This window comes from Xenopus laevis, chromosome 1L, assembly GCF_017654675.1.
Source record: "Xenopus laevis strain J_2021 chromosome 1L, Xenopus_laevis_v10.1, whole genome shotgun sequence".
Classification (NCBI taxonomy): Eukaryota; Metazoa; Chordata; class Amphibia; order Anura; family Pipidae; genus Xenopus; species Xenopus laevis.
The window spans coordinates 87,997,950-88,011,109 of NC_054371.1; the positions used below are offsets into that span (position 1 = coordinate 87,997,950).

The 13,160-nt window shown below is 38.4% G+C and overlaps 1 protein-coding gene across 3 annotated transcripts in view; it reads left to right on the forward strand.

Annotated features, from left to right (window-relative positions):
- Positions 1-7,431, forward strand: part of fras1.L (Fraser extracellular matrix complex subunit 1 L homeolog) — a 269,516-nt gene extending 262,085 nt beyond the window's left edge. For all 3 annotated transcript variants that reach the window (XM_041591087.1, XM_041591088.1, XM_041591086.1), the window contains 2 exons: positions 3,587-3,733; positions 5,282-7,431. In XM_041591087.1, coding sequence (XP_041447021.1) covers positions 3,587-3,733; positions 5,282-5,869 — 735 coding nt within the window. In that variant the 3' untranslated portion in view covers positions 5,870-7,431. The remainder of the gene's footprint in view (positions 1-3,586; positions 3,734-5,281) is intronic.
- The last annotated feature ends 5,729 nt before the right edge of the window (positions 7,432-13,160 follow it).

Here is a 13,160-nt window from a genome sequence, read left to right on the forward strand (position 1 = left end):
TAAAGATAAACTTCAGTTTGTAACATCGTGTTCAAATAACATTAAATAAAATAAAGTAAAATTCTTTTTCCAAAGGCTGAGGGCTTTTTTTCATTCAATTTTTATTCGTAGAAAACCTTCAATTGTCACCAATGTGCTGTGAAGAGAGTTAAATATTAGTACAAAAAAAGAGGATTAAAAACTTAGACCAATGGGCAAAAACTTGTTAGCACTGCCAACTACGTCCTACTAGCCCAATCTGTCTCGAATATAGCAGCAATTGACTCAGAGTCCTCTCGGACTTAAACAAATTCTACATGATAAGTAACTTAATTACTGTACGTTACCATAACTGGATTCTGAAACATTCTGAATGTGTGGCTAAGGGGTCAATATCTGGAAGAGAGGAGGCATAAAAATAGTGTTAGCATCGTTTCACAAGAAGCTTTTTATACTCCAAGATTCATTTAACCCTTTAGGGTTCACAGTGTTAAGCTTTCTAATCCAGTACATCTCTCTTTGAGATAGTCGCAATTTTAGATCCCCACCTCTTGGGGGGTTATGTACAACCTCCAAAACTAGCCATTTTAGTTGGTTTACGTTATGACTCATAGCCGAGAAATGTCTAGCAACAGCTGTATCGGAATAAGTATCCTTTTTAAAATTCCTAATGTAGCCTCGATGCTCTTTGATGCGTGATTTAACTTGTCTCACTGTCTGGCCCATGTATGCCATCCCACATGGGCATTTGAGCAGGTAGACCACGTTACAGGTGTCGCAGGTAGCATAATGTTTTAGGCGTATGGGGGTCCCATCACATGGATGATTGATCGTGTCCCCTTTAATAATGGATGTACAACATATGCAATTTAAGCATTAAATTGCAATTTAAGCTTACTTAGTGTTAGTTTTTCCTTCTCTTTTAAAATACAGTACAGTACAGGTATGGAATTCGTTATCTGGAAACCTGTTATCCAGAAAGTTTTCAATTATGGGAAGGCCATCTCCCATAGACTCCATTTTAATCAATTCATTCAAATTTTTTACAATTATTTCCATTTTCTATTTAAAAATAAGACAGTACCTTGTACTTGAGTCCAACTAAGATAGTGAATCCTTATTTGATATTTGATAAATATTTGTATTGGGTTTAATTGATGTTTATTCATTATTTTTTATTAGATGTAAGGTAAGGAGATCCAAATTACGGTCAGATCCATTATCTGAAAAACCCTAAGTCTGGAGAATTCTGGAGAACAGGTCCCATACCTGTAGTTTCCTGACTGAGAACCAAACCCAGATTTATTATAGCAAAAATATTGTATTTACTATTCTGCCCTCTTGGTGCAAGCCAAAGGACATTGCAGAGCATGAACAGTTACTATAATTGAAATATGTATAGCTGCAGCTATACAAAGCAGTGTTTTCCTGTTTCGTTTTGCTCTTGCCATCCACACTTTTTAAATGTTTACATAGCACTTTGAAAATCAGTGTGGTTAAAGCTGGCCATAGATAGGGGGCCCTAGGGCCTGTGATCAGATAAGCCTGATATCGCCCACCTCAAGGTGTACATATCGGGGAGAGATCCGATCATTTGGTGACTCGCTAAATGAGCGGATCTCTCCCCAATATGTCCACCTTGAGGTGGGCGATATCAGGCTGATCGGATCAGATTACAATGGGAATAATACAGACGGTCTCTCAAAATGTTGTCCTAATGAATGGCATTATGAGCAACAAACAGCATGGCTTTATGAAGGATAGGTCATGTCAGACGAATTTGATTGCATTTTATGATGTGGTAAGTAAGATTCTGGATAGTGGGGGGGGCAGTAGATGTGATCTATTTGGATTTTGCCAAAGCGTTTGATACTGTGCCCCACAAACGACTGCTTTCTAAACTAAGGTCTGTTGGGCTTAATGAAGTCGTTTGCACGTGGATAGGAAACTGGCTACAGGATCGGGTACAGAGGGTGGTTGTTAATGGGACATTCTCTACTTGGAGTAAGGTTCTTAGTGGGGTCCCCCAGGGCTCAGTATTGGGTCCACTTTTATTTAACTTGTTCATTAATGACTTAGGGGAGGGTGTTGTAAGTAATGTATCAGTGTTTGCAGATGACACAAAATTATCCAGCCCAATTAATTCCATCCAGGATGTGGCATCCTTGCAACAGGATCTTGACAAACTGGCAATCTGGGCAGCTAAGTGGCAAATGAGATTCAATGTTGATAAATGTAAAGTCATGCACCTGGGATGTAAAAATATCCAAGCCACTTATACCCTTAATGGGACTGCACTACGCAAATCCATTATGGAAAAGGACCTTGGAGTCCTTGTAGATGATAAACTTGGCTGTAGCAAGCAATGCCAGTCAGCAGCATCAAGGGCAAATAAGGTCTTGAGCTGTATTAAAAGGGGCATAGAGTCAAGGGAGGAGGGGGTCATTCTTTCACTGTATAGAGCACTTGTAAGGCCCCATCTAGAATATGCCGTACAGTTTTGGTCTCCATCACTCAAACAGGACATTATTGTATTAGAGAGGGTACAGAGAAGGGCAACTAAGCTGGTAAAAGGTATTGAAAATCTTAGCTATGAGGAAAGACTGGCCAAATTGGAGATGTTCACGCTGGAGAAGAGGCGCTTAAGGGGTGATATGATGACTATGTATAAATATATAAGGGGATCATATAACAATCTCTCTAATGCTTTATTTACCAGTAGGTCTTTCCAGCTGACACGAGGTCACCCATTCCGATTAGAAGAAAAGAGGTTCCGCCTAAATATTCGGAAGGGGTTTTTTACAGTGAGAGCTGTGAAGATGTGGAATTCTCTCCCTGAATCAGTTGTACAGGCTGATACATTAGATAGCTTTAAGAAGGGGTTGGATGGCTTTTTAGCAAGTAAGGGAATACAGGGTTATGGGAAATAGCTCATAGTCCAAGTTGATCCAGGGACTAGTCCGATTGCCATTTTGGAGTCAGGAAGGAATTTTTCCCCCTCTAAGGCAAATTGGAGAGGCTTCAGATGGGTTTTTTTTGCCTTCCTCTGGATCAACTGGCAGATAGGTAGTTAATAAAAAAAAAAAAAAAAAAGGTTGAACTCGATGGACATGTGTCTTTTTTCAACCTTACTTACTATGTTACTATGTTACTATGTATCAACAAACCGACCCAGTGCTTGATCCAAGGGGATTTTTAAACTTGCCCAACTTAATCTGTCGGCAACTTATATCTGCTCGTATATGGGGGCCTTAAGAAAGTGTTCAAAGAATGGGGAAGAAGTTTTCATCCAGATTTGTGGTATTTTGGAGCAATAAATAAGAAACTTGGATAAAAAAACTGAGTGAACTAGTGAACTTAAAAGACTCCTTGTCCTGTTAGAAACATCAGGCTTCAGACAACCTGCACGGTTCTCCTGCTTAACTATAAGCTCCCAGAGTTTCTTCCAGAAAAATATTTGTTTGGAACGTTGTCCCTCTTGGTACTGCTACATCAGGTTTTTTTGTACCTTTCAAAAGAAATGTTTGTAGATATTGTCTCATTCAAAATAAATGTCTATCTGCCACTTCACACACTTCTATGCTTTCTGATTATTTGTTCTGTACAGGATCGCAACCAGCCTGAGGTGACTGATAATTTTTTCCATGATGTCCCTTTTGATGCTTGCTTTGCATCAGACTCGCCAGATTTTCATTCCATGAGCAGTATGCCTGGAGTAGATGGATTTACAATGAAAGTTGATGCTCTTTACAAGGTATGGTCCATACTGTTTTAGTTATTATTTATACAATTTTTTGTAAAGTATAAATATAATAAACACTTTTTGTACTATGTATGTTAGGTTAGAGCAGTGCTGTCCAACTTCTGTGCTACCATGGGCTGGACTTTTTATGGTCTACAAGGTGGAGGGCCGATAAAGGGGCCAGTGTTAGCCACTCCCTGTTTTAGACCACACCCACATTAAACCACATCCAGGTTTCCACAAAACCATGTCCACATTAATAGCACACCAAAAAACCAAATGGTTGGTGCTCACTGCTGGGATATCACTCATATGTGAAAAAGGTCTTATTAAGACATACCCTTAAATCCTTATACCTCCTTCTCCCCTGTAGATAACACAGCAAGCCCCAGCACATGAGAAAACACCTTAGGGGCCCCTAACAATATGATAACAAATCCCCAAAACAAATATCAGGCTTATGTTTCAAAGGCAGAGCAGGGCACATGCACAGGGAGCATAGGAAAGGCAGAGTATGGCACACACAGACAGAGTATGGCACACTCAAGGAGAAAAGGGCAGGCAGAGCATGGCACACACAGGGAGCATAGGGCAGGCAGAGTATGACACAAACAGGGAGCATAGGGCAGGCAGAGTATGAGACACACATGGAGCGTAGGACAGGCAGAGTATGACACACACGCGGAGCATAGGGCAGAACAGAGCAGGAGACAGGGAAACCCAACAGGACTACTCTAAAATGTACTACATACAGTGACACAGTGCTGGTGTCCCATTAACATTTTGAATAAGGTTTCAGCCTGGGTCTCAGGTGTGAACAGTACAGGGCTTTAGGATGTGAACAATAGAGGTGTCACAAGTGTGAACAATGCAGGGGGATTACATGTGTGAACAATACAGGGGTTTACAGTCTGAATTTGAGGTTTAAACAATGCAGGGGCCAGTTAATCTCTGTAGTGATACCTATTAAAGTTTACACAAGGTAAACAGACATAGCAGGCAGACTTTCATGTGGAGGGCCACACAAGGGCCGCAGGCCACATGTTGGGCCATATTGCTCTAACCCAGGGCCGCCAGTTGGACAGCCCTGGGTTAGAGCAATTAAAGTCAAACTTCCTGTATAGCTTTTAATGTGATAGTTTACTTTTCTACAGTAACAGCATTCTATGGGGTGATAATTGCATTTCTCATTGATGTCAATCTCTTGGCAATTTAAACACTTAAGGGGTTAAGTAATATACAAAGTGCAAAATTTGCTACGCTTCTTATTTACCTATAGTAAACAATCAGCAAATAGTACTTCCTGGTCACACGTTTGAAAGCAAGTATCTAATTGGTTGCTATGGGTTACTTCTCCTGGGCCAACTTTATGTATTTTATTACATATGGGGGCTAGTGTGCCTTAAATTTACATCAACTTTAAAAGCTAAATATGTTATCTGTCTTGCTAACCGTTACACGTGTGCCCTTCTTACAGAAAGTTATTTCCAGGACTCTGTATCAAAATGAGAAATAGATATATATATTTTGTGTTCTCAACCCTATGTATATTTTTTAAAGGTGGAAACTGGACATCAGTGGTACCTTCAGGTGATCTACATTATTGGGCCAGAGACAATGGCAGGGCCAAGAGTTCAGCGGTCCCTAACCTACCATCTTAAACGTGACCGCAGAGATATAGTAGACAAAAACGGCAGACTGACCCTTGATGATTCTTTGATTTATGACAATGAAGGAGATCAAGTCAAGAATGGCACCAACATGAAGAGTTTAAGCTTAGAAATTGAGGCTGCTGCAGCTTCCTCCTCACAGACTGGAGCTTCAGTTGGAAGTGCCTTTGCAGCTATCATGCTGTTAATGCTAATTCTATTGGCTGTTTGCCTTATAACACAGAAATGTAGAAGAAATAAAAAGAAAATGCTGGCCAGGGATATGCGAGAGGAATACCCACTCAACACAAAGGTGGAAGCATCTAGGAAAAACATAGATAGGGTAGAAAAGAATTTCAACAGGCAGCATTGCACAGTCAGAAATATCAACCTGCTCAATGAAAGCAAAGACACCTATGAATTAAAACGTGTCAAGGTGAAGCAAGTCAATCTTGAAGTTAAAGTTCACAACAATCTACATGATGGAACAGAAGTTTGATGCCATAATCACGGCCTCACACATTCATTCATTTGTATATTGTTTTATTTTTTAATCTGTTTTATAAAGTGTAAAATTAGAAAGAAGCACCAGTATTTTTATAATCTGGGGTGAAAAAGGGAAAAGTAATGTGTTTGGTGGGCATGCAGTACGTGCTTCAGCTCACAACTGAACTACCTCGTTATGCCCAACATGTGAGATACAGGGGCACGATGTGCTGTCTTTCCCACTGCCCTAACAATGCACTGCACATGTTGTAGACACTGCCACCATAGGTTAATTATTTGCCATGATTTTATACTATTTGTTCCATATATTCATGTATCCCCGTGTATTTCTAATGACCATGCACATGAGTCTAGATTGGTCTCATTATTTTAAATCCTATCAAGTGCCTCCCTGCTGAGGTGTTAAGCAGGAAAGTGGAAATAATCTTCCAAATAATGAGTAGTAAGTTAATTGGTAGATGTGAGTTGACGGGAAGAGTGTAAACAAATGTAAGAGAGAAGGGGAATGAAAGGGAAGGAAAAGGGGATATAGGATTATAAAGAGGGGGGAATCAGGAGACAAGAAAACACAATCATTATGTAGCATGCAAAGAATAATATGAGGGATGCCAAAAAAACACATTTGAGGGTAAGGACACAAGAACAGATTTGGGGAGATTAGTCGCCCCCGCGACAATCTCCCTGAACTGCATTCTCCTACCCTCCCACTGGCTATAATGAAAAATCGCCAGGGGGATGGCACTCGCGGCAATTTGTTTTCGAAGCCGCCCCAAGTTGCCTCACGAGGAAGTCGCCCGAAGAAAAGTTGATTTGTCGCCGGGGCGACTAATCTCCCCGAATTTGCCTGTGTGTCCTTAAGGCCCTTAGAGAGAAAAATCACCAAGATAATGGGGGAGGTAACAGGAGGCATTTTATTTAGATTTGCTTGACTCTGGTGTATCCTAGACTATCTAGGAACTTTTCAGTGCACTCTTATGAGCCTACAGGCTCATCTCAAAGGCATCTATGGAATTCGCTGGTGAACTTGGTGTTAATTGTCTGCTTGCTGGGTTTGTAGGAGTCACTGAAGATGGATGATAAGCATAAAGCACATGTGGAGCACAGAGAAAGATATAGAACATAATGGCTTTTCTCCCTCTGGTGCTGCTTTTATTTGCAGTCAGTCTCTATCACCGGTGACTCCTGCACCTCATACACAACCTTGATAAAAAAAAAAAGCACCTGTGTGGAAGAGCCGTACATCTGTTCAAAAACAACATACACAACATTCTCCATGTAGTATGAAGGTAGCCTGGAAATCAAAAACAATTGTAGTATTTGTCTCACATTAGAGAACACTCACAGATTTATATGATATTAAGAGGCCAAATACCTGTCTCCTGCTCAAACTCTTATTTTCTAGCTCTCTACCCTAAGGGCTAAACTTCACGGGACATTTTGTAGGATGGTGTTGGATCAACAGATCGCATCCTACAAATCGCATGTAGTAGCATGGGTCAAAATATAATGGTACTGATACAAAAAAATCTGATGTGTAACTCCCTGGAAGATTTTCCATCTGATGCAACATACCTGTCGGATGGGAACACTGCAGGCTGCGTCTGATGAGATAAAATCTGATGGTGTCTGACTTTTCTTTCCATTGAAATACATTTAGGGGGTTATTTACTAAAATCAAAATTTATCTAATTTTTTTATTAAACAAAGCTCGACCAAACTCCCTTCCACATTTATCATTAAAATAAATCAGATTGGGAAAATACTTTATAAAATCAAGTGAAAACGCAAATCGTATGATTTTTTCAGACTTTTCTCCCAAATCGCTCTATTTTTTTTCTGGTTATTGCCTGAAAACCCAGAATTTTTCAGATTATCGGGCTAAACCCAGAGCAAACCACGATAAGTATAAGGACATCTCTCATTGACTTATACATAACCTCAACAGGTCTGAGATGGGGGATTTTCGAATTCTGGGTTTTTACAGCATAGGCCTATAATAAGTTTCGAAAAATTTGAGTTTTTTTTCCCCGCAAGAAATAATAATTTTTGTCACAAAAAGCCTGACCAGAAAAAAAATCGATGTTTAATAAATAACCCCCTGAATGTTGGATGTATACTAACTACACCATCTAACTTTATCTGATCAAACTTTACATTCTAGCTATAGGAGGATCAGATTATGTAGGATCCGTGCAAGATCATACAAAATCTCCTGTGTAGTACCCTAAAGAAAATGCATGTTGGTATCTATTGGGGAAAATGGATCTAATATAGAGATACTTGATCAAGTTATTTCATCATTCACAGAATAAGGCTTTCTGTAATAATTGTAATTTATTGCCTCATTATTAAAGACTGACAAATACATTTACAAAAAGTTGTGGCTTTATAGAAAACCACATGTGCAACACAGTTTAAGCAGCTTTCTCCCCACAGTCGAAGCATCACAATTTAGTGTAATTTTGTGCATTGCAGAATCTTGTGTTTTTAATATTGAGTTATGATTGAAAATTTTAATCTGGAAGCCTTATTCAGTGAATGGTGTTTTAAATTATGTAACAAAGCATGGCAGTTACCTCTATATATGGAAATTAGACATTTGCATGTACCAAGTGGAGGCTTGCCTGTATTAACTGAATATTATATGGGTGAGAGCACTCCCTGTTACTAGAGCAGGGGACTGTGTAAAACACTGAACTGCTAGATATGGGCAATAGGTTAGTGGATACAAAAAGAAGGGCGATTTCTCTGCCTCTGTTATGTCATAAAGCTAAGTAAAAGTGGCTCTTGCAAACATGTTTCAGTTGTCAAAAATGTATATAGATGTTGTAGGGGGTTTATATTCACTGAGTTATTTACCTCTTGGACCTACACGTACAACTAAAAAAACGGCAAAATGTTTTTGTTTGTTAAGTAATTGAACTTTATTAGGCTGGAGAAATTTCAATCTTCCTTGCAATGTTTTTCATTAAGAATTGTCTGTCCCTGGATAACGTGCTGCAGTCATAGTACTGATGGGTTATTAAAAAGCCTGTAAAAGTACATGCCATATATTTTTCCATCATATACAAGTAAGGGATCTGTTTTCCGGAAACCCGTTATCCCGTTATCCAGAAAGCTCAGAATTATGGAAAAGCCATCTCCCATAGAGAGATCCAAATAATCCAAATTTTTTTGTCTTTAAAAATAAAACAGTACCTTGTACCGGATCCAAACTAAGATATAATTAATTCTTTGGAAGCAAAATCAGCCTATTGGGTTTATTTAATATTTACATGATTCTCTAGTAGACGGGTAAGATATGAAGATTACAGAAAGATCCCAGGTCCCAAGCATTCTGGATAGCAGGTCCCATACATGTACTGCAATGCTTTGGCATGTAGGGAAGCATGAATATATGAAGATATACATAATGAGGGGCATCAATGAACACACCTCATTTGTGATCACTATTTATTACAGAGAATATGATCCCACCCTTGCCTTTATTTTTTCCTTTTTCACTGTTGTCAAGGACACTGGTAGGGACTGAAGAAAGTATTTTTTATACATGTTCTATGCAATTTGACTCTTTTTTGAAAGGGTGAGGGTTGATTTCCAGACTACAGGATAGGGTGCCTATGCATTTCTATATTTATAGCTTATATATTTAGACAGTAAAAGATAGGCAAGCACTGGTGGAGTCTGAGAAAGAAACCACAATTTTGCCAAAAAAAGGAGAAAGAGAAAAAATATATAAATGAACTGTTTGCACTTCGCAATCAATGTTGACTACTTCTATGTAATATTTCAACATGGTCCAAAAATATGTTATCATTTGTAAAAAAAAAATGAAATTTTCATTTTATTTAGCATAAACTATACCTATATTTTTTATTACCTAATGTCAAACCACTGTTGATGATTTCAACATATTTTAATGCCTTATTTTGAGAACCAACAAAAGAAATTCTTGAAATGGATACAAGCTACTAGAAGTGGGAAAAAAAGTTCTTGGAGACCTTTTGTTTCCCTTAAAGCTCAGGGGGTGGGGATTGCCAAACCCTCTACAGTTTCTATAATTCCTAATCAGCCTGCTAAGAATGATGGGTATATGGTGGTACATGTGGGATACAATGCTTTGTAATTCACAGTAGCTGGATGGCAGAGAGTGATATGCAGGAACCAGATTAGCTGCTGTGATTATATTATTGCCTTTCACTATGTACTAAATAGATTGTCGCTGACAGTTGTATTGTATAGATTCTAGCCTAAGTGCACAGAGCAGTATGCTCCCCGTGGGTATGCAGAGTTTTCTCAGTTGCTAGAAGTCCTTTTTATTCCTAAGATAAGTCTTTGAGATGACTCAGTTACCCTGTTATGGTGCTGTATAACATTGTAGGAAAATGTCAGCGTTGATCTTGTTGTTTTATTTACATTTATATATTGTATTCTCAAAATATTATGTGCCATAAAACATATTTGTACTAATAAAATAAATGAATTTTGGTTACTTTAGTTTATACACTTTTTCCTATCTGCATCACATTATTTACATATTTTTGATAACAGTGGTTTTGTTTTCAAGTCTTTATTAATCAAAAAAAAAAGTAAAACATTTAAAGGGGACTCGTCATCCAAAAAAACTATTTAAAATCCTATTTTATCACATTAGTCAAGCAAAATAAACTTTAATTACACTATATAAATTATTTGAATCTTGTTTCCTTCAGCCTGGGAATTCATAATTATAGCAAGCAGGCAGGAGCCATTTTGTGGACACTGTTATGAAGGCAAGCCTTGCATCATCTCAGAATCTTGTTTGTGCACCAGAATGGGGGACCTGATGTCCATCCCCATGCACTGGCTACACAATTAAATGGTGAAGAGACCTGGGGGATTGTGTGGAGAGCAGTGACATCTAGGAAGTACTGAATGGAAAGTGAAAGTAATTTTCTGCCTTGCCTCTATGCCTAAGGCATAGAAGAGGGGCAGACAATATTTGATTGACAGCTGAGATTTTTAAATGAGTTTACAACAGCTATAAATGCTTTAATAAAAAATAGAAATTGGATTTCATGTTTAATTTGAAAATGACTTTTATTATACAGCTTTTTGTGTCTGGGTGACAGGTCATGTTGCAATTAACCCTCCTGTATAGAAATGGATAACAGCTGCCCCATCTGGGCACCATCTTTGGGCAGCACATAACATGGCTCATATAATAATAGTAGGCAAATTTGTACCTGGGCAAAAAGCCATAGAAAACAAATCTGCGATTAGCTATGATCAGCCAACCGGTTGTTTTTCTAAAATGTAGGTTTTAAAAATGTATTATTTTCAAATTCCTTTCTAAATTAACAACGTTTGGTTTCATGCACTCCAAGACATATAGTTTTTTATTGATTCTACATGACCTTGTCAGGTTTCAGATGGTGTATTTTCGGATTCAAGCTATTTTCAGCTTCAGGGTATAATAAATCTCGAAAATGTTGGGATTTATAAAATAGAGTTTTTTTCTAAAAACCTCAAAATTTCCAAGTTTTTAACTGAAAAATACCCTTGAAATTCGAATTTTTTGTGGAAAAAACAACTCAACCTTTTATAAATAACCCCCTAAATGTGAGAGTTTGCATTTCGGAGATGAAATCCACTGCACCCAGGCCGAATGTGCTCCCAATGGGCTGTCAAAAATTGTTAATGTCACTATTAGACACTAGAACATATTAATCTTTATACTAGATATTAATTCAATGATTATGTTTTTGTAGGTGACGTTCATTCGTTTTTTGGCAAAACTTACTCCTGATAAATAATCATCTATTAATATCCCAAGGCCTTTTTCCTGTTTCAGTGGGGAAAAAAAACCCCATTGCATTTCCTTTTCTCCTGTTTTGTACCCTCTGTATGAGGCAGGAAAGTTTGAGTTCTTACAGCATTGATCTCACTCCTTCTCTATGAGCTGCCAGTATTACTGATATAACCTGCCCAGTGCTTGAAGGTTGTGGGAATGTACTTCCTCTACAATCTGGGGTTTAACACAGCCTTCTACTAGTGGTAAGTGAGCCTGTCCCATTGGCTGAAAAATTTGAAAAAAAAACCCCACAGAAAAACTCACATAAAACTGCTTTTCTACACAAAATGGGGGTTTTTATTGGCACTTTTTCACAGAAAAACTCTTCTCAGTGGAACGTTTCTATGGTTTCACAAGAAAAATCGGTGATGGTGAACCCATGCCTGGTGAAATATTTTGTTGAGCACTGCTGGTGTGCTATTTCCTACAGATATTAGCCCTTTGCCACAAAGAGAAATTATGGCTGGATAGGGCAGAGACCTGTCTTTTTTTTTAGTTGCCTTCAATGTAGCTCTCATCCTCCAGTCCATAGCCTGACAAGTATGCAGTATACTGCCTCAGGGTACAGGGTACTTGATGTTCAGGCACATAAGTACAGTACAGCCCAGGGTTGAGCACCATGCCAGCATTCTGCTCCAGAAAATCAAGAGATTGCTGTAACCTGGAACGCTAGTTATGAAGCTAGTCATAAGTGGCATATGACTGATCTATGCAATAAAAGTAACAAAAACATGCCAAGTTAACCTGGGATTCTAGATTCTCTTTAATAAAAATAAGCAAGAAAGTTCTGATGATCCGTTATTGCAACAGTACTAGGCATCTGTCAATGGTACAAAAGGACTCCATTAGAATAACTAAATCACTTACTATCAACCTGTGCAGTGAAGGCTTACAGAAGCAACACTGGGTGTACTGAGGTTTAGCACTATGCACTTCTGTTGTGGTGCACTCCCAGGAAAACTGCAGTAGCACACAATAAATAAACTTTAACTGAAGTCATAAGACATGTGGGAGGTCAGTTATATAGAGACCCATTGTGGCTTCCAATTACTGAAAGTAACTAAAGTTCAACATTTTCAGTAGTAGGAGGTAAGAAAGAGTGTGTTGGAAGGCTGCATAATGCATATAATGTTTTTGTAAAGCATCATTTAGTTTACATTGCACTGTGAAAATGTGGGACAACAAGCAAAGATGCATTTGCTTACACAACATGGATTTAAAAGAAAATTTTACTCTAAGGACTCTTACACGTGAACATTTACTTGTGCATTCTTCTTCAGTGGTGTTTTTATGTAATTCAAATTATGGGAAAATCCCTTATTCCTAAGGGCTCCTATACACGCCAGCCATTTCACCTGTGTCCCATGTAGACACCAAAGTTGTACCAATAAGTGGGGAAGTTGTACAGTTTTATACCTTTTCCTTTAAAGGAACAGTAACAGCAACAAAA